The sequence below is a fragment of the Schistocerca piceifrons genome, chromosome 6, assembly GCF_021461385.2.
Source record: "Schistocerca piceifrons isolate TAMUIC-IGC-003096 chromosome 6, iqSchPice1.1, whole genome shotgun sequence".
NCBI classification, from domain to species: Eukaryota; Metazoa; Arthropoda; class Insecta; order Orthoptera; family Acrididae; genus Schistocerca; species Schistocerca piceifrons.
In genome coordinates, this window is record NC_060143.1 from 95239270 (window position 1) to 95260109 (window position 20840).

Here is a 20840-nt window from a genome sequence, read left to right on the forward strand (position 1 = left end):
AGATAATGTTCAATAGTGGAAACGCCACGAGCATTAGGGATATGAGAGTAGAGGCAGGAGGCATTAACAGTAAGGAGCAGGGTACCACGTGATAAAGGAACTAGAACTGTGAAGAGTTGGTGAAGGAAATGGTTGATATTTCTATACATAAAAGGCAACGTCCTGACTGACTGACTATTGTAGGCATCATTTAAGAAAGGATTTTTTTTAAATTCCACTCCGGAGAGGGTGAAATTGGGGGAGGGGGGGGGGTGAAGGGTTCTTTTGAAAATGTCACTGTTAAGGTGATTTTGACAATAGACCTACGAAAATTGGTATTTGGGGTCAGAAATATAGGTTTTTGCATTTCTGGAAATTTAACTCCATAGGGGTGAAATAGTGGGTGAAAGAACTACTGAAGTATTTTTAAAGCTACATTTATGAACAATGGTATCCAACTTCTCAGTTACAAATGAAAAAATAGGTGTTTCAGTGTTTTTGGAAACTGAATCCCTAAAGCAGTGAAATAGGTAAAGAGATTTTTTATGGAAATATTTTATTGTATTTGGCTTCTATGTTAGAAATAAAACATACACATGTGACTGTTTTTGGAAATTCAGCCCCTGAGGGTGGCAAAATGTCTTGTGAAAATATTTCATTGTGAAAGCATTTTTAAAGCTAAATCTTTGAAAATTGGTGTTTGGCTTCTTGGTTAGAGATGAAAAACTATGTGTTTCAGTTTTTTTTTTTTTTTTAATTCAGCATCTAAGGCGATGAAACAGGGTCAGACTGATTCACTGATTCACTGACTCATCACTGCTCAGCCCAAGCCACAAAGGACAGAAAAGTGAAGTTTGGATAGGGTGTGGATCTTCTACTGTAGGCATTGTTTAAGAAGGGGTTGTCTGAATTCCACTCCTAAGGTGATGAAATAGGGGATGAAAGGTTTTTTGGAAGTATGTCACTATTATGGGATTCTGAAGCTAGAACTACGAAAGCTGGTATTTCTCAATCAGAAAACACAAAAATACATGTTCCAGCATTTTTGGAAATACACTCACCAAAGGGGAAAATAGTGGCTTAAAGTTTTTTTGAAAATAAATAATTACTAAAGAACTACTAAAGGATTTTTAAGGGGAATATCTATGACAATTGGTTTTTGACTTCTCAGTTAGAAATTTAAAAAAATACGTGTTTCAGAGCTTCTGGAAATTCAACTCCTAATGGAGTGGAATAGGGGATGAGAATTTTTAAGAAAATATTTCATTACATTAAAAAAAAATTTGAAGCTAAATTTATGAAAATTGGAATTTTACTTGTAGATTACATACAGAGAAATATTTTTTATGGGATAAAAGTTGCACGGAAAAGGCAGGATTAACAATAACTTTGGACGCCAGCTACCAGAATCGCTCTTTGGTCAGAAGTACATTTGGAAAAGACCATCCTCATGTGGTCTTAGTTAGGGTGAAAAGCTTAGAAGGTGTTGCAATTTGTGAAAAACATCAAAATTTGGTTAAACAAAAACAAAACAAAAAATATTCCTGCACACCATACAGTGTATGCGAGCAAAGCAGCAAATACAGAGGGTTATGGGTAATATGGAAATTAACCTTACATCCATAGAAAGGGCTGGAATCCACCAACTAAAGTCTGATCCCAACATTATAATCCCACCAGCTGACATAGGCTGCACCATCGTGGTTTTGAACCGCAGGTATTATCTGTCAGATTCATTCACCTACAACGCTTCCAAAGTGGTTCCATTCCTGCAATACAACAGGATCTCCATTCTCTCCTTACATCCTTAGGCCGATCCCAGAACCTTTCCTCTGAGTCTCTGCCCGTCTCTCCTCACCCATACCACTCCCAGCACTGCGAACTCTTACACAATTCCTAAAGTCCATAAACCCAACCCCCTGGGATGCCCCATTGAGGCTGGTTACTGTGCTCCCAATAAAAAGACTCTCTGTTCTAATGGACCAACAACTTCAGACTGTTAACCCTAACCAATCCTAGTACATAAGAGACACCCACCATATCCTCCTCCAACATTCCACAGTTCTTGTTCATTTACCATGGTGCGATACTCATCACTACTGATGCCACTTCCCTCTACACCAACATCCACAATGCTCATCACCTTGCTGCTACTGAACGCTACCTTCCCAACACCTGAGTGACTACAAACCTACAACCTCCTTCCTGGTCCCCATGACCAACTATACTCTCGCCCACAATTACTTCTCTTTTGAAAGCATAACCTAAAAACAAATCTGTGGTACTGCAATGTGCATCCACATGACACCACCCTATGCCAAACTATTCATGTGGCATTTAGAGGAATCTTTTCTAACCATCCATAGTTCTAAACCCCTCATCTTGATCAAACTCACTGAGTGTGAGGACTCCCTGTTACAATCCTCCAGAACCTCAAAACCTTCTCCCTCATTCCTTCTCAGCTCAACAAATGAACTTCGTATGGTGACCATCTCCAGGATGCTAAATCAGTATCTCCATCCATATCAAACCTGCCAACCACCAGCAATACCTACAGTTCAACAGCTCCCACCCATTCGATACCAAGACGTCCCTTTCATATTGCCTAGCCACCTACAGCTGTCGCACATGTACTGACACGTAGTCCCTCTCCAAATACCCCTAGGTTCTCACACTGAGGGGTTCACAGATTGAAATTACCCCTCCCAGCATTGTACACAAACATATACCCTGTACCCTATCTCTCCGGTTACCCACCAGTTCCCAAAGTCCCATCATCCAACCACAAAGGAGGTTTGCCTACTGACTCAGTATCACTCAGGAATGAAGCAACTGAACCACATTCCCTGCCAGGATTTTGACTACCTCTTGTTGTGCCCTGAAATGAATAACATCATACCCATAATCCTTCCCACCTATCCCACAGCGGTATTCCCCCGCCCACCAAACCTATGCAATATCCTTGTCCATCCCTATTCCACTACTACTCCCAACCTCTTGTCTCATGGATCATATACCTACAACAGACCTAGATCCAAGAACTGTTCCATACATCCTATCACCACCACCTACTCCACTCTGGTCACAGGCATCTCCTACCCCATCAAAGGCAGGGCTACATGTGAAAGGCAGTCATGAGATTTACAAATTAAGCTGCAACCATTGTGCTGCATTGTACGAGGGCCTGACAACTATCAAATTGTCTGGCTGCATGAATGGAAACCAACCAACTAGGGCCAAGAGACAGCTACAACACCCAGTTGCTGAACATCCTGCCCAACACATGATTCACTTTAATGACAGCTTTACAGCCTGCACCATCTGGATCCTTCCTACCAACACCAGCTCTTCTGAAATGCGCAGGTGGGAACTCTCCCTGCAATTCATCCTACGTTGCTGTAACCAACTGCCTCCCCCACCCCCTGACCTCACCCTTCTCTAGCCCCTGACCTTTACGTACCTATCCCCATCCCTATTCACACTCCATCACTACACAGCCTATTAGTCCACCAAAACAGCCACTGGTCTTTATACTTCCTCCATTTCCACTGTCCCCCCCACCCTCATCAAACCTCAAGCTTGCACCTAGCAGCCCTAAACTGTCCCCAAGCCCCTGTATGCTCCCACAAGCAGTCCTACACCTCCCATCTGTGCAGCTCAGAAAAACTGGTGGTAGAAGGGAGGATCCAGATGTCTTGGGTAATGAAGCAGCAATTGAAATCAAGCTGTTATGTTCAGGTTGTTGTGGTGCCAAAGGGTGGTCAACTTCGCTCTTTTTCATAGTTTGGCGGTGGCTGTTCATCATGGTGGACAGCTTGTTGCTGGTCCTACCAACGTGAAATGCTGTGGAATGATTACAGCAGAGCTGGTATGTGATATGGCTACTTTCAGAGGTGATCCAGCTTCTGATGGGGTAGGATAATCCAGTGACAGGAATGAAATAGGAAGCCCTGGGTGGGTGGATTGGACAGGTATTGCACTTGGGTCTGCCACAAGGGTGTGATTCCCTATGGCAAGGGGTTGGGATTGGTAATGGCATAGGGATGGCCTAGGGTAGAGGTTGGATGGGCATCAGAACACCACTAGAGGACACTTGGGAGGGATCCAGGGTAGCATGTGCCACATTATAGGGCACAGTGTTAGGTAATCAAAGCCCTGACAAAAGATGTGGTTCAGTTGTTCCAGTCCGCAGTGATATTGGGTAAAGAAGAGGGCACTCCTTTGTAGCTGGTTCTTGGGGGTAGTGGGAGGATTGGGGGTGTGTTGAGAAATGGCAGGGGAGACTTTTTTGCGGATTAATCTGGGGAATAATGCCTCTCTAAGAAGGTAATGCTGACTGGAGAGTTATTGTTATTGCAAATATGCCGTCCCCAGTGGCCCAGCTGTATGGGAGGAATTTTTGTGTGTGGAGGGGATGACAGTTGTCAACATGCAGGTACGGTTGGTGGGTTTAATGTGGACAGACATGTGGATGGAACCTCAGAGAGGAGGATGTCAACACCCTGGATGGTGGCACACTGGGTTGAGGTGGACCAGGTAAAGCGGATGGGAGAGGTGTTGAGGCTGCGAAGGAATGAGAACAGTGTGTCGTGGCTCTGAGTTCAGATCACGAGGATATCATCAATGAACCTGAACCAGACTAGGTTTATGGCTTTTTGGGGGGCTAGGAGGGCCTCCTGTAGATGGCCCACAAACCAGTTTAATAGGAGCATGCAATGCAGGTGCCCATGGCTGTGCTATGGATTTGTTTGTATAAAATCACTTCTAAGAAGAACTAGTTGTGAGTTACGATGGAGTTAGTAAGGTGTATGAGGAATTCGGTAGTGGGTTTGGAGTCTGAAGGGCATTGGGAAAGGTAATGTTCAATAGGGGTAGGACCATAGGCATGACTGATGGTGTACTTGGAAGTGGCATCAACAGTGACGAGTAGGGACCAAAGAGGTACAACAGAGGAGGGATTGGTGGAGAGTTGGTGAAGGAAGTGGATCGTATCTTTCACATGTGAGGCAAGATTATGGGCAACTGAATGGAGGTGTTTGTCAATTAGGGTTACAATAAAAAACTATCTTGGGATGCCCAGGCTTGTTGGGTTTGAGGATTTTGGGGAACACGTAGAAGGTGGGTATGATGGGTGTCATAGGGGTGAAGAGGGAAATTGTTCAGGGGAGAGATTCTAGGAAGGGCCTGAGGTGTTAAGCAGGGACTGGAGATTATGTTGGACTTCAGGGATGGAATCACTCTGGCAGAGTTTATAGAAGGACAAGTCAGATACTTGGCAGAGGGCCTCTTCATGGTAGTCACTGTGATTCACTGCAACAGGGGCGGAGCCTTTGTCTGCAAGTAGGATGAATAGGTCAGGGTTTGTTTTAGGGTTGTGTATGACTGTCCATTCTTCTGCTGAGACGTTGGTATTCTGAGAAAGGGACCGGGGAAAGGATGGTGAGTCCAAGTTGAAGACAAGGAATTCCTGGAAGGTGGCCAACAAGTGATTAGGTCAGAGGATGGAGAATCATGTTTGGATGATGCTATGAACTGGGAGAGGCAGAGTTCAATGTTGGGATTAAATTGGATTTGGTTTGAGGGACTGGTGGCAAATAAGTGTTTCCATTGCACGGATTGGGAGAAGGAAAGTAGTTCTTTGACAAGTCCAACATGGTTAAATTTTTTTGGATAGGACTGAAACTACTGTGAGGCTGACAGATTTATTGAAAAGGTTAACAACAGTGTTACAGGAGTATTTCAACTCTGGATTTGGTGGAGTGATGGCAGGGAGTTTCGGGGGATGTTGAAAAGGTCAGCTAGGCAGGGTCTCAGTGCTATCAGGGGATGACGATGTGGACACTGTGGAACGGATATGGTTGGGTAGTGTTCCCTGACGGGACAGTAGAATGTCAGCAGGTTTGATAACTTATGGAGGTGGTGCTGAAATTGCTCATTCAGGTTCTAGATGGTAAGGGACTCAGTTTCGGAGATGTGATTTACGTAGCAGGGATTGCACAGTAGCTGTCTCTTGCAGAGGGAGAAGAGGTGGTTCTGGGATGCCTGTCCTATGAGGATGCATTTTTGCAGTTCCGTGTTTGTGAGGGCCAGGGCCTGGTGGAATCTAAAATGGTGAAGGTTCAATATGAATGGAGAGGTGGGATCCATAGTAAGAAATTTTTGTTGTTAGACCAGCGGTTGGGGAGAGGGGGTAGGGGAAGGGTTTCCCTAGATTAGGTAGCACTTAAGAAATGGGATGTGGGATTTAGTTTTAGCCAGGGAAAGGGATTCTCTTCTGAACCGGTGCAGAAAGATGGAGCAGAGGTGGCGCAGGGGAATGAGAAAGACATGAAAATGGCCAAATAATTGTGTCAGATGGTTCTGAGGGTAGCTAGATATCAGAAAAGATACTTAAAAATATCAAAGACATGCAAAAACACACACACATATATGTAAAAATATGTATAAATATATGAAACTGTATAAAATTACGCACAAATATGTTAGTAACACACAGAAACATGGGAGAAAAGGAACGAATGAGGTACAAGAGTATGTATGTGTTGGGTAATGGAAGAGAGGGGGAATAGGGATTGGTTAGTGTCGATCACAAGTTCGTTTGGCATGGGTAGATGTGAAAAATAAGATATTAAATGATGTGAGGGTGAGGGAGGAAGTGGGGCCAAAAGCAATAAATATAATTATCAATGGAAAGAATTTGGACACAAGATGCTGCATCAACAATCGGTGTGGTCGCGCCTGTGAATTGTGTGCAGATGAGATCACCGATACAATGTGGCTTGAAAATTTGCATGGTTTGGAAGGTGGTGAATAAACAGAAGAAAGAAAAGAAAGAATGGATACTGAGAAGAGAAACTAGGTTGTTTGGGAAATCAGCCTTACGCAAACACAATTTCATAAGGCCGATTTTGAAAACAACCAGTTTTTAAATCACAAACACGGAAGAACGAAAAGAGGAGCTTCTAACCTTAGTAAAATGAGGAGATAAACACTATAAACCTTCTCCTCTCTGAAGGCTCCATCTACAATTTTATCTATGTTACACAAACCAACCTTCCAACAGTACCTACATTTTGATAGCTGTCATCTCCTCCACATTAAAAAATCCCTCCCATACAATCTGCCGTATCTGGAGTGACAAGAACTTCCTTTTTCAGTATGCCCATCAAGGCCTTCAAAGACAGGCATTATACACCATACCTAGTCCACAAACAGATCGCCTGTGCCATTTCCCTACACACACCCCAATCCTCCCACCACCCCCAAGAACTTGTTACAAAGGACTGCCCTTTTCGTCACCCAATATCACCCCGCAGTGGAACAACTGAACCACATCCTACGTCAGGACTTTGATTACCTATCATTGTGGCCTGAAATGAGGGATATCTTACCTCAGATCCTTCCTACCCCTCCTCAGGTGGTGTTCCATTGCCCACCCAACCTCCACAAATCCTAGTCCATCCCTATGCCACCCCCAATCCCAGCCCTTTGCCATGGGAATCATATCCCTGTGAAACATCCATGTGCAAGACTTGCCCAATCCACCCATCGAGCACTTCTTATTCCAGTCCTAACACAGACTTAACCTACCCCATCAGAGGCCAGGCCACATGTAAAAATAGCCATGTCATGTACCAGATCTGCTGCAGTCATTGCACAGCTTTTTATATTGATATGACTACCAACTAGCTGTCCACCGTAACGAATAGACACCGCTGAACTGTGACCAAGAGTAAAGTAGACCATCACATGCTTGATTTCAATGGCTGCTTCAACAACGCAAGCCATCTGGGTTCTCCCCTTCACCAGTAGCTTTTCTGAACTGCGCTGATGGGATTTATCCTCACAACACATTCACGGCTTCCCAAAATTATCCTGGCCTCAACATATAGTAGCCCACTGTCCCCAAATGCGTGGAAAAGATGAACACCTATATCTTTCAGTGTGGGCTCCAATTTCCCTCTTTCATTATGATGATCATCTCTCCCTATGTAGGTTGACATCAACAAAATATTTTTGCAGTTGGAAGATAAAGTTGGTGATTGAAATTTCATGAGAAGATTCTGCCGCAATGAAAAATGCCTTTGTTTTAAAGACGTGCACCGCAAATCCAGTACCATGTCAACGACACTCTCCCCCCAATTTTGCGATAATACAAAACATGTTGCTCTTCTTTGAACTTTCTCAATGTATTCCACTGGTAAGGAACCCAGACCACGCAGCAGTACTCCAAAAGAGGGTGCACATGCGTAGTGTAGGCAATCATAGAAGTTCTGTTACATTTTCTAAGTGTTCTGCCAGTAAAACACAGTCTATGGTTCGCCTTCACCACGACAATTTCTGTGTGTTCTTTCCAATTTAAATTGTTTGTAATTGTAATTCCTAGGTGTTTAGCTGAATTTAGATTATACTGATTTACCGTGTAACCTAAGTTTAATGGATTCCTTTTAGCACTCATGTGGATGATCCCACACTTTTCATTATTTAGGGTCAATTGCCAATTTTCGCACCATTCAGATTTCTTTTCTAAATCATTTTGCAATCTGTTCTGATCTTCTGATGACTTTACTAGATGATAAATGACAGCACCATCTGCAAAGAACCTAAGACAGCTGCTCAGATTGTCTCCTAAATTGTTTATATAGATAAGGAATGCCAGAAATCATTTCTTTTGCCCTGAACAGCACTGCTGCCTGCCAAGAAATGATAAGACTAGTTCTCATATACATCACCAATGTTGTCAGAGAGATTGACAAAGGAAGACTACTTTGTTAGTTTATATTAAAACTTTTTTGTTTTTGAGTCATCTGATATGTCTTTTACCCAAACTTGTAGTTCCAGTAACCAGTCACTCCATAATCACAGAGAGATTTGAAAGTGCATGGATTTCTCTAATATGACAATAACATGCTCTGCCAAACAGCACTCTCCCCCACCCATAGTCTCCTATCCTTTCCTCTTCTCCATCCACTCCAGATTGCTGCTTCCGTCCTACATGACAGTTGCACTCCAGTTGAGCTGCCAGAGATGGAGGTCATGTGTGCGTGAGGTGTACTTGTTTGTTTGTTTATTTGCTTGTTTGTGAGGGTGAGTGGGTGCATGTGTGCACACTTGCGTTTCCTTTACCGAAGAAGGCTTTGGCAGAAAACTTCATGTCTTTTTGTTTTGACCATCTGCAACTCAAAGTGTCATCTTTATCTTTTCCTTACGTTGCTGATATTCCAAATTGGAGTTACCACTGTTTGATTTTGCCTAACGACTTTTCTTCCAGCCCATTACCCTGTGATATTTTACTCTTCTCAGTACTCAATCTTTCCCTACTTTCCTGTGTTTATGTACTGCCTTCCAAACTGCATCCACTCACAACACACAGCTATGTGACTGCACATATTGTTGATGCAGCATCTGAGGCCTCAAATCGATCCCAACGATAATTATATTTATTGCTATTGAGCCGATTCCTCCCTCATTCTAGTGTTATTTTAGTTCTTTATTTTGTACACCTACCCATCACACATGAACTTCTGATTCTTGACTTAACCGATCCCGTTTCCCCTCTCTTCCCTTATCCCAACACATACCCACTGTACGTCATCCATTCCTTTTCTCCCACATTTCTGTACGTTTTCAACATATTTGAGCGTAATTTTGTGCAATTCCATGCATTTGTGTGTATTTTTAAGTATTTGTGCGTATTTTTGTATAGCTGAGCATGTTTTTGGGCGTCTTGACTTTTTTTTTCTGTCTCTTTTAAGTTATCCTGGTCCCCACACAACCATCTAACCCCTTCATTTCACCATTTATGAGTCATACCCGTTTCCCCTATGTCATTCCGGCACAATGGACCCCTGCTCAATCTTTCCAAGCCAGCTCAGAGAAATATCCCTGTACCTGGCTAAAACCCAGTCCCACATCCTGTTTCTTACATGCTGCCTAAACTATGGAACCACCCCGTCCAGCCAATGGCCCGCGTAACAATAGAAATTCCTTACTATCGATACCATTTCTTCCTCCATAATAAACCTTCACCATTTTAGATTCCACCAGGCCATGGCACTGACAAACCTGGAACTGCAAAAGTGCATCCTCATGCGACAGTGATCCCAGAACCACCTCTGCTCCCTCCACAATATACAGCTACTGTGCAATCCTTGCTACATAAATCACATATCTGAAACTGATTATCTTACTCTCCAGCACCTGAAGGAGCAATTCCAGACACCACTTCCATAAGTTATCAAACGTGCTGACATCCTACTGCCACCTCAGGGAACCACTACCCAACCATATCCATTCCACAGTGTTCCACATAGTCATCAGTCGCTGATAGCACTCAGACCCTGCATACCTGACATTTTCAACTGGCTACCCCCCCCCCCCCCCCAAAAAAAAAACACCTCCCTGCCATCACTCCACCAAATTCTGAGTTGAAATACTCCTGTAAGCACTGTTGTTAACCTTTTCAGTAAAACTCTCAGTCTCACAGTAGTTTCAGTCCCATCCAACAAAATTTAACCATGTTGGACTTAAAGAACTACTTTCCTTCTTCCAATCCCTGCAATGGAAACACTTATTTGCCAAGAGTCCCTTCAACCAAATCCAATTTAATCCCAACATTGAACTCTGCCTCTCCCAGTTCATAGCATCATCCAAACACGATTCTCTCTCCTCTGACCTAATCACTCGTTGTCATCTTCCAGGAATTCCTTGTCTTCAACTAGGCCTCACCATCTTTCCCCTGCTCCCTTTCTCAAAATACCAACGTCTCAGCAGAAGAATGGACAGCCATACACAACCGTCAAACAAACCCTGACCTATTTATTATAGTTGCAGACAAACACTCTGCCCCTCTTGCTATGAATCACAGTGACTACTGTGCAGAAGCAAGTATCTGACTTGTCCTTCTATAAACTCTGCCAGAGTGATTCCATCCCTGAAGTCCAACATAATCTCCAGTCCCTGCTTAACACCTCAGGCCCTTCCCAGAACCTCTCCCATGAATCAATTTCCCTCTTCACCCCTATGACACCCAGCATAACCACCTTCTACATGTTCCCCAAAATCCTCAAACCAAACAAGCCTGGGCACCCTATGAGAGCTGCTAAATAAGTTGTTCCTTCTAATGAATGAAAAACCTAAAGCAAGCTTCCCATGAATGAAGCTGCAAATCCCTATAGATCAGTTATTCAGTTTCCAGGAAGGACATCACATGTCAAAACAGTTTGTGTTCCTGAAATCTGCAACAAACTGATGTCTTGTTTGTAGGCTTGTAGTTCAGCTCATTGGTTTTGGGAAACTTCGCAAAAGCCCTTTGAAAATTACATTCTGCTTTAGTCACATAGCATACTTCCTTCTCCAGTCTTTAGTAAATTGCTGTCAGGAATTGGAACCAAAATTTTAGTTTTTAAATACTGAACCTAATATATTCTAACTAATCCAATGGCTTTAGTCTCAACCTAAAGGTTCTTAATTGTTCAACGAGTCCTTATTACATAAAACTGCATGTGTGATTTGTCTGTTTACCTAATGGAGGAAAGAAGGGACTGTAATTTATTTTTCTTCCACAAAACACACGTGGATAACAGAACTCAGAATTTTAACTCTTTTTAAAGCACCTCACATTTCAGCAGCCACCAGCTAGGCAGACATTTGTGATTTTGTAGATGACTTTATTTGGAACCAAATCTATAAAGAACTTTCATACACTCTTGTAGAATGATTTGTATTCCACATGTGTTGGAGACTTCTCACGTATTTAAGTTTTCTCACATAATCAGCCACACATTTATTTTGAGTTCTTTTGGCATTTGTGTATCAGTAAGGATGTAGTAGTGAGTGCCTAACCAACTGTTCTTTAGTTATTGGTGCTGTCACAATGCAGCAAATGAAGAAAAAAGTTTAGGATTTAACATCCAGTTGACTAATAGGTCATTAGACATGATGCACAGGCTTATAATTGGGAAGAAACTTGGTGGGGACCCTTCAAAGGATTCACCCTAGCCACCCACTTTAAACAGTGTAGGAAAATCAGAGAAATGAGAGAGGGTGAGACTTAAATTGGAGATAAATTGTGCAATTGAAAAAAGCAATTGAGACAGATGTTAACAGAGATTAAGTCCAGGTGGTGAGATGTGAGAATATGTTGGAGTAAGTAACTTTATCTGGAGCTCAATGAAGCTAGTACTGAGTGGGAGGTAAATCATGCTACAGAGCATGCTCAGCAACTAGCTACTGGTGTGACCAAGAAAATCTATTCATGTGTGCGCATTTATGTGCTCAAGCAGTTCAGTGCTAAACATTCCTATATGAAAAGGCCATGCAGTGAAGATATGTTTGTAAACATCGCGTGGTTTCACAAATTTCTCTGCCTTTGGTTTTTAGCATTTACTAACACCCACTCACTACCACTAATTGCAGCCTCACCACTGACCCAACAGTCTAACCCTCGCTATATGTGGACGACATCTGCCTCCACTACAGTGCCACTTGGGAGTGCACCTTTGAGCCGGCCGGTGTGACCGAGCGGTTCTAGGCGCTACAATCTGGAGCCGCACGACCACTATGGTCGCAGGTTCGAATCCTGCCTCGGGCTTGGATGTGTGTGGTGTCCTTAGGTTAGTTAGGTTTAAGTAGTTCTAAGTTCTAGGGGACTGATGACCTCAGCAGTTAAGTCCCATAGTGCTCAGAGCCATTTGAACCATTTTGAGTGCACCTTTGAATGCTAGCACCAGGAAACCACCTAAAAGTCACGTGACTGTGTCCAGTAACTTGGCTTTCGGTTATCTCCTTTAGAAGACCCAAGCTTTCTGTACGCTCAGAATAGTCCAATCCCACTCTGAATTCTACGAGGGCTGTTCAATAAAGAATGATCATAATTTTTTTATGGTCATAATTTCTCACACTAAAATTTAATCGTATGGTATTCTGTTACCTTAATGTGCAACAAACACACGCTGTAGTAGTTTCATTGTTGGGACTCCTGGTTCCCACCTGTGAGAGGAAGTCAAGGTCAGATATGTTCAGTATCGTCTACCACTGCAATGGGGGTAACACGCGAGGGACATAAGGCGGCTTTGAAATTCTGCTTTTGTCTCAACAAATCTTCAGCTGAGGCCTATGCAATGTTACAGGAGGCCTATGGAGAGTCTGTTCCTCCCAACAGCACAGCTCAAAGGTGGTTTAAAATGTTTAAAGAGAGGATACCATCAATTTCAAAGGTAAGTGGACCCGATGCTCCATTTACTGCTCTTGAAAAAGAAAACATCAACACTGCTGCTGTCATTGAGAGAGAGGATCGGCAAATTACGTTAAGATCACTTTCTACAGTACTGAACATTTCATTGGGTGCCACCCACACGTAGGTGACAGAAAAATTACACATGCCATGAGTTTGTGTGTGATGGGTTCCAAGACTGTTGATTACCGAACAAAAGGACATTTGCATGCAGATATGCATGCAGTTAAAATTGATGTTAGAGGAAGATCCGGAGTTTCTTTCAAATGTAATCACTGCTGATGAAACTTGGCTACATCATTTTGATTCTAAGAGCAAACAGCAAAGCTCACCAGTAATTGGACTACAGAGATGTCCTGAAAACATTGCAAGTCCATATCAGGTGCAAAATACCACATTTCCGTGAAGCACGCTGGATGCTGCACCACGGTAATGCGCGGCCCCATATTGCCAATGTTGTTGCTGAATATCTTGCAAAAATCAACGTGAAGTGCATCCCTCATCCTCCATATAATCCGGATTTAGCCCCATGTGACTTTTTTCTATTCCCTAAGATGAAAAAAACACCTTTGTGAGAGGCATTATCAATCATCAGAAGCAGTGGTGAAGGCTGTGGAGGTGATTTTGAAGGACCTCTCAAAAAATGGTTTCCAGCATGTATTTGAAGACTGGCAGAAGTGAATAGCATTCATGGGTGACTACTTTGAGAAGGACCATCAAAATTGTGAGAATGAGGAAAGGTATGCTGTCAAGAAAAAAAAAAAAAATATGCTCCTTCTTTATTGAACAGCCCTCGTACTTAGTCAGCCAGTTGCTACGTCACGATGACAAGGAGCAGTGCACCACGTTGCGTTTCAGCCAAGTCATTCTACTGCATTTATCTGTATATGTGCTCTTCAGGATGTGCACAGAACTTTTAGTGTTTATTTTAACATTATTTCTGGTATGCTAAGGGTACTTAGCAGCTGTAGTGTTATGAGTGGCATTAAGCAAATGTGACAAGTATTACCTTAAGAAACAACAGCAGTATTTTTATGAGCATTTACATGTAGGGAAAGTCAGAAGCAGAAACAGTGGACCAATACGGCACTTATCCCAGCGTTGACAGTTCAAGAATATGCGACAGCTGGCTGTCAGACAGAGCACATAGTCTTCTCCATCCCTCTCTGCACGTATTGCAACACGCAGCCACTAAACTGTCCAGAGTGGCATATTCATACGCCAATATTTAAATGGGTGCATGCCAGTTCTCATCAGTTCCAGTTCAGGAGCTCCAGTTCTACAGTTGCCTACAATGTTGACCATTTCTAGTCATCAGACAGTTTACGATAAGTGATAGTTGATGTGTTTACCTATTGTCAGATTGAACTTAAAGTCTCTAAATTGCAGTCAATGCTGAACTTCAATTATATTAGTTAGTAATCATCTACAGTGTTAGGTAAGATTAGGATCAGAACTTTACACCAGTGCTGCACCGTCTCTGCGAGCCAAAGCAGAGTATACGTTAATATACATTATTTCAATAAATGCTCAATGTTTTTTTCTCGTGTGTTGCATAGCGATTCTGTTTTAGAGATACTGTCCTGTGAAGCTAGCAAGCAACCAGGCAGGCCACCTTTATCTGTGGCAGAAGGTACACTTCCTGCTACTTTTACTACCTTTTGTTCATATGGTGGACCTCTCAAAGAGCCTTTTGGAAAGAATTAATAATGTTATGCAGACAATGTATTAGCACATATGTATACGTAATTTTACAATGAAATTAGTAGATTCTTCTGATGCAACTCTGGTGTCCTCTTGACAGTGACCTGTGCACTTGTGAAACGCATCACAGTTGGATTATTTCCTACAACTCATGCACACACAGAACAAAATAGCCATGTAATGACTCCTGTGTTTCTTGAGAACAAGTGGTTATTATAATAAACTGAAATGGTCCCTTTACCTCTGTGTGGCGTAGGAGTGAGTATGGGGGTGAAGCTCTGCCTTGAGCAGGTACCTGTTTCATTCTTTCCTGGCCAAAAAGTCCTGAAGCTAACTCCTTCAATGTACGGAAAAGATACACACACACACACAAAGCAGCGATCTGGTGGGTGTGGGGAAAGGGTAGCAGGGTATGGGTGGGGGGATGGAGAGCACTGTGTGGCAGAGTGTGCAGTAATGGCACTGCCAACAGGCACAGTGTCAGGAGGCTGTGAGGAGTAGTGGTGGTGGGAGGGAGGAGGGGATGGAGAGTAAAAAAGAAGTGGAGTGGGTAAATATGTACAGCTTAGTTTGCAGAGGATAGCTCACAAAGTGGGTAGGAGATAAGAATAGGCAGGAGGTTATAGGGCAGAGGGTGTGGAAACAGTTGGGTGAAGGGTTTGGGGGTAGTTGGCTACCGTGGATTGAGGGCAGGACAATTTCAGGTAGCAAGGAGCAGTTGTAAGGATAACTACCATCTGATCAGTTCAGGAAAGCTGATGATGGAGGGGAGGCTCCAGATGACTTGTGAAGTGAAGCAACAATTGAAATCAAGCATGTTATGTTCATCATCAACTACTTTGCTCTTGGTCAAAGTTTGGCAGTGGCAATCATCCTGGTGGACAACTATGCAATGATTGGGTATATGACATGGCTGCTTTCGCAGGTGGCCCAGTTTCTAATGAGGGAGGATAAACCTGTGACAGGACTGGAATAGGAAATGTGGCAAGACTGAAATAGGAAATGCTGTGTGGGTGGATTGGGCAGGTATTGCACCTGGGTCTGCCACAGGGATATGATCCCTGTGGCAAAGGGTTGGGATTGGGAGTGGCATAGTGATGGACAAGGATGTCATGGAGATTGGATGGGTGATGGAAAACCACTTGCGAAGTAGTGGGAAGGATCTTGGGTAAGATGTCCCACATTACAGAGCACAGTGATAGATAATCAAAGCCTTGACAAAAGATGTGGTTCAGTTGTTCCAGTCCGCAGTGATTTGGGTAACGAAGAGGGCACGCCTTTGTAGCTGGTTCTGGGGGGTGGTACGAGGATTGGGTGTGTGTTGAGAAATGGCAGGGGAGACTTGTTTGTGGACTAATCTGGGGAATAATGCCTCTCTAAGAAGGTCCTGGTGACAGGGGAGTTATTTTCATTGCAAATATGCCGTCCCCAGTGGCCCAGCTGTATGGGAGGAATTTTTGTGTGTGGAGGGGATGTCAGTTGTCAACATGTAGGTACAATTGGCAGGTTTAATGTGGACAGACATGTGGATGGAACCTCAGAGCGGAGGATGTCAACACCCTGGATGGTGGCACACTGGGTTGAGGTGGACCAGGTAAAGCGGATGGGAGAGGTGTTGAGGCTGCGAAGGAATGAGGACAGTGTGTCGTGGCTCTGAGTTCAGATCACGAGGATATCATCAATGAACCTGAACCAGACTAGGGGTATGGCTTTTTGGGGGGCTAGGAGGGCCTCCTGTAGATGGCCCATAAACAAGCTTGATAGGAGTATGCAATGCAGGTGACCATGGCTGTGCTGTGGATTTGTTTGTATACAATCATTTCTAAGGAGAACTAGTTGTGAGTTACGATGGAGTTAGTAAGGTGTATGAGGAATTAGGTAGTGGGTTTGGAGTCTGAAGGGCATTGGGAAAGGTAATGTTCAATAGGGGTAGGACCATAGGCATGACTGATGTTGGTGTATTTGGAAGTGGCATCAACAGTGACGAGTAGGGACCAAAGAGGTACAGAGGAGGGGATGGTGGAGAGTTGGTGTAGGAAGTGGTTCGTATCTTTCACATATGAGGCAAGTTTATGGGCAACTGAATGGAGGTGTTGGTCAGTGAGGACCGAAATTCTTTCAGTGGGGTTACAATAACTTACGTAGTAGCTCTCAGGATGATGCCACATCCGCTGACTTCACAAAACATTTCCCATTACAGTGTAATATAGTAAGCAAACTTACTAAGTGTCCCTTCGAAAAATTGTCAGGTGCATCTTTCCTGGCATTTTGGCAGGTATTTGCAATTTTGTTTTTGCACTGTGTGACTGCAGTCAGCCCACACAATTATTTCTTGTCACATCTTTCAACAAACAAAATTATTTTTTAATTTGAATTTTAAACACTCATTCGATACAGCGCTCCCAAACTAGTCTAACCCAATATTTGTTTCATTGATATGCATTAGAGAGGCCAGTAAAACACAAAGAATACACAGCAATCCAACAGCGACGCAGTAGTGGTGTGTGCTTGGTGTTAACAGTCATCAGGGGCTATGGCAGTGCTGTAACTGCTCAAATACTGGTTTTTCTTAGAGTTTTACTAGTTAATACATATCAATAAAACAAACATTGCACTAGACTAATCTTGAAGCACTCTATCGAATGGGCACGCAAAATTCTCCTTTAAAAATCATTTTGTTTGAACGGGAAACAAGCTGATGCTTTCCGTTGAACACTGCGCACTGCATGAATGATGGTGATAAGCACTACACAATGCAAAAATGAAAGTGCAAATATCTGCTGAAACACAAGAGAAAATGCATGACTCTTGGGCGAGACACCCAGGATATCATATATCTCTCTTATTATAAGAGTTACGAGAATTAAGGATCTAATGAAATTACTTGTGCCTTTGCACTTTATCATTTGCTGGAAATCTCATTTTAATAGCATGCATCTCCTTGCTGGCTTACAATCACTTTTAATTCTTTATTAAACTGCAGGAAATTTTCATTTCCTGTGTTACAGGGGTGTATAGTGGTTTATTCACGTAAAGACATTTTATACAATGTTGTAGGATTTCTCAACTTAACACACTGGAAAAAATAAAATGTTACAGGCTGTAGGTAAATTCAGATATATTTAATGTGAATAACTCAGGAGGCTTGCTGTCACCTTGTTGAAGGAACCATTATGACGTTTGCACAGAAAACCTAAATCAGGATGTCTGGAAAGTGGAAGCACCACCCTGATCCTCCCAAATCTGTGGCCAGTTTCTCAACAATGCACTATCTCATATGGTTTATACTTATCAGCAACACTTTTTTCAAATTCTGAATGATTGATAGTGACAAATTCCACAAAGGGAGAAGTGAATTGTGAGGCTGTTAGCATACGTAGTCACTCAAAAGTAAAAAACTGAAAAAAAAAATTTGTAGGCAGAGGGCTCAAGAATGTACACCACAAACAGTCATTATCATATCTTTAATAGGTGCACATGTATTGTGGAAGTGTAGGATTGACCTAGAATATTTTTTGTTGACACTAGGGAATAGAAATAAGTAAAATAAATTAATTTTCTTATTTTTTGCCATCAAAAATGTCAATTCCTAGTATGTTACTGCTCCCAGAAATAGTGAAGATAAAAGGATAGGCTTACAACAGCCAATATAAATATACCGGTGCACCAGTACTCATCCTTTCCACACTCCATCTATGAAGGGAACTGGAAGATACCTTAATATATCGTACCTTCTGCCATATATGTCACAAGGATTTGCAGAGAATGTATGTAGACGTAAAAACTGTCATATCATACAACACCAAAAAGCTCTCGATTACATATTCACCAAAATCTATACTTACACATGCACGAAACTTTTTTTACTGAATACTGAGCACAATACGATTTCAATTATTTCTGGGACATGTTATATATGACTGACAGGGCACTATCAATTCAAAACAAACAAACAAGGAAGGAAGCACATGTAGTTAAAATACAGTTTATATTCCCTCTTCAATGTACAGTTAGCTGTGTGTTCTGTATTCATAATGTAGTCCCTACCCTTGTCATTAATAATGTTTAACATACTTCAAAACAATAACGCACACATTCCCATATATTTAACTCTATTAACGTAGTAAGATGTGTCATCTTTCACTTTTGTACAACACTTAGTGCCATAAAGGTACTGCCTTTTCATTCGGTTTTTACAAACATATTTGGTATGACCCGAAGAAATATGTTGATGCCGCCGCCCCCCCCCCTTTTTTTCCATCCACTGTTGTCCGTGGTGTTTTGTGTATTTATTTTATTAAGCGATCGCACAGCTGTTCTTCAGTGTATGCATATACCGTCTCCTCAACCATAATGCCAACTCAATGGGGATATAAGTTTGTCTTACAGCTAAAGTGACAAATGGATTACACATAACGAAGACGCGTGGCACGGGAAATCGTTTGGTATTGGTTAGAATGCAAAGGGACCCTGTATTTTTTTTTTAAAAAAAAAGAACTGAAGAAAAAGTCTGATCCAAGAATGCACAATTTTACTGTCAGTTGCTTCAAAGTCTCATTTGTTCTCACACTTTGAAAATTCACTAGTGGGTATCTTGACAATGCTTTGATCCATTACATCTGATATAGCATACAATATTGTTGCGTCTGCTAGGATTGGCAAAGCTACGATTGCTGAACGTATTTTGTAATAGAACTATTTGATAACGTGGCACACAACCTGTAGGTCACGTCAAAAAATAAATTCCTACGTTGTGTGAGCTACTTTCCAGCAACAGTCGCATTTACGACAAACATGAACTACTAATCTTAACCTCCCATCTCATTAGGCACTGTAATCTAATGACAACCTCGCAGCAGCCACCCAATTCTCACCTAGTTGTCAACCGCAGCTTCACGAAACAGTTTCCTACCATCCCTACTGAATTACTGATATCTAAGGTCTAAACATATTTCTATAAACGCCTGAAATAAAATGACTTGATTTAAAAAACTTACCACGTAGTATCATCGTCTTCTAATGCCATTTTCCCATCTTGATTCCTTGCTCAATCTCTGCTTTTTCGCTTCTCATTTGTTTCGGCCTTTCACCGCAGTAGGGGGCACCACCCAGAGTAACGTGTGTTATGGCATCGTCTGGTGTTTCGACGTCGTCTTGGTCGAAATGGCAAATTGCGTTAGTAGTTGGTGCTCCGGTAGCATTAGGTATAGGTTATTGGTATCTAAAACAAAATGCTTCTTCCATCGGCCAAAATAATGACTCGTCATCGAGTTCTAAAAGTAAACAGTCATCTTTGTTGGGGACCGGCGATCAAACCTCGATTGACACGGAAGGTCTCGATTCAGTGAATTCTGCGAAAACTCTTCCTGAGGTTGAACTATTCACATAACTTTAAAAGTCTATTTGTTTCTGAATAAATTTGAAGCATTATTTGCAAACGTTAAACTTTATTTGCAATTTTATGCTGTACCTACAAATGAACCATTCGCATATGATTACCCAAGGGAATGTTTGTTGCAGAATCCTTTGGAAAGAGCGCTGTATCACAAGGATGCAGGAAATCAACATTTCAAAGCAGGAAAGTATGATGAAGCAATTAAGTGTTACAATGAAGCAATCGGTGTTTGCCCCACAGACAAAAGAACTGATCTGGCCACATTTTACCAAAACAGAGCAGCAGCTTATGAACAGTTGGTATGTACAACACTGTTTTTCCACAGTGACACGTGATTATTCACTTGTATGAACATTCAAAAAGGAATAATTGTTATAGATATCTTTATCTGTATCCTGTGCTTCTCCCATGTGACTTAAGTCTCTGCACCACAGGAAACAGCTGAAGTATTTGTGTGTTAGCATGTATATAATTTACAAATAAGTTAAAGAAATTCCAATGGATGGTAGAGGAATTAGCAGTTTCGTA

At 42.2% G+C, this 20840-nt stretch overlaps 2 protein-coding genes across 2 annotated transcripts in view; one reads left to right on the forward strand and one right to left on the reverse strand.

The window, feature by feature from the left end:
- LOC124802789 (TBC1 domain family member 23) overlaps positions 1 to 20060 on the reverse strand; it is a 234115-nt gene extending 214055 nt beyond the window's left edge. Inside the window, exon 1 of the mRNA XM_047263790.1 lies at positions 19915 to 20060. Coding sequence (XP_047119746.1) covers positions 19915 to 19943 — 29 coding nt within the window. The 5' untranslated portion in view covers positions 19944 to 20060. The remainder of the gene's footprint in view (positions 1 to 19914) is intronic.
- The window catches only part of LOC124802790 (mitochondrial import receptor subunit TOM70), a 63009-nt gene continuing 62171 nt past the window's right edge, over positions 20003 to 20840 (forward strand). The window contains exons 1-2 of the mRNA XM_047263791.1: positions 20003 to 20288; positions 20438 to 20611. Of these exons, the coding sequence (XP_047119747.1) occupies positions 20043 to 20288; positions 20438 to 20611 (420 nt within the window). The 5' untranslated portion in view covers positions 20003 to 20042. The remainder of the gene's footprint in view (positions 20289 to 20437; positions 20612 to 20840) is intronic.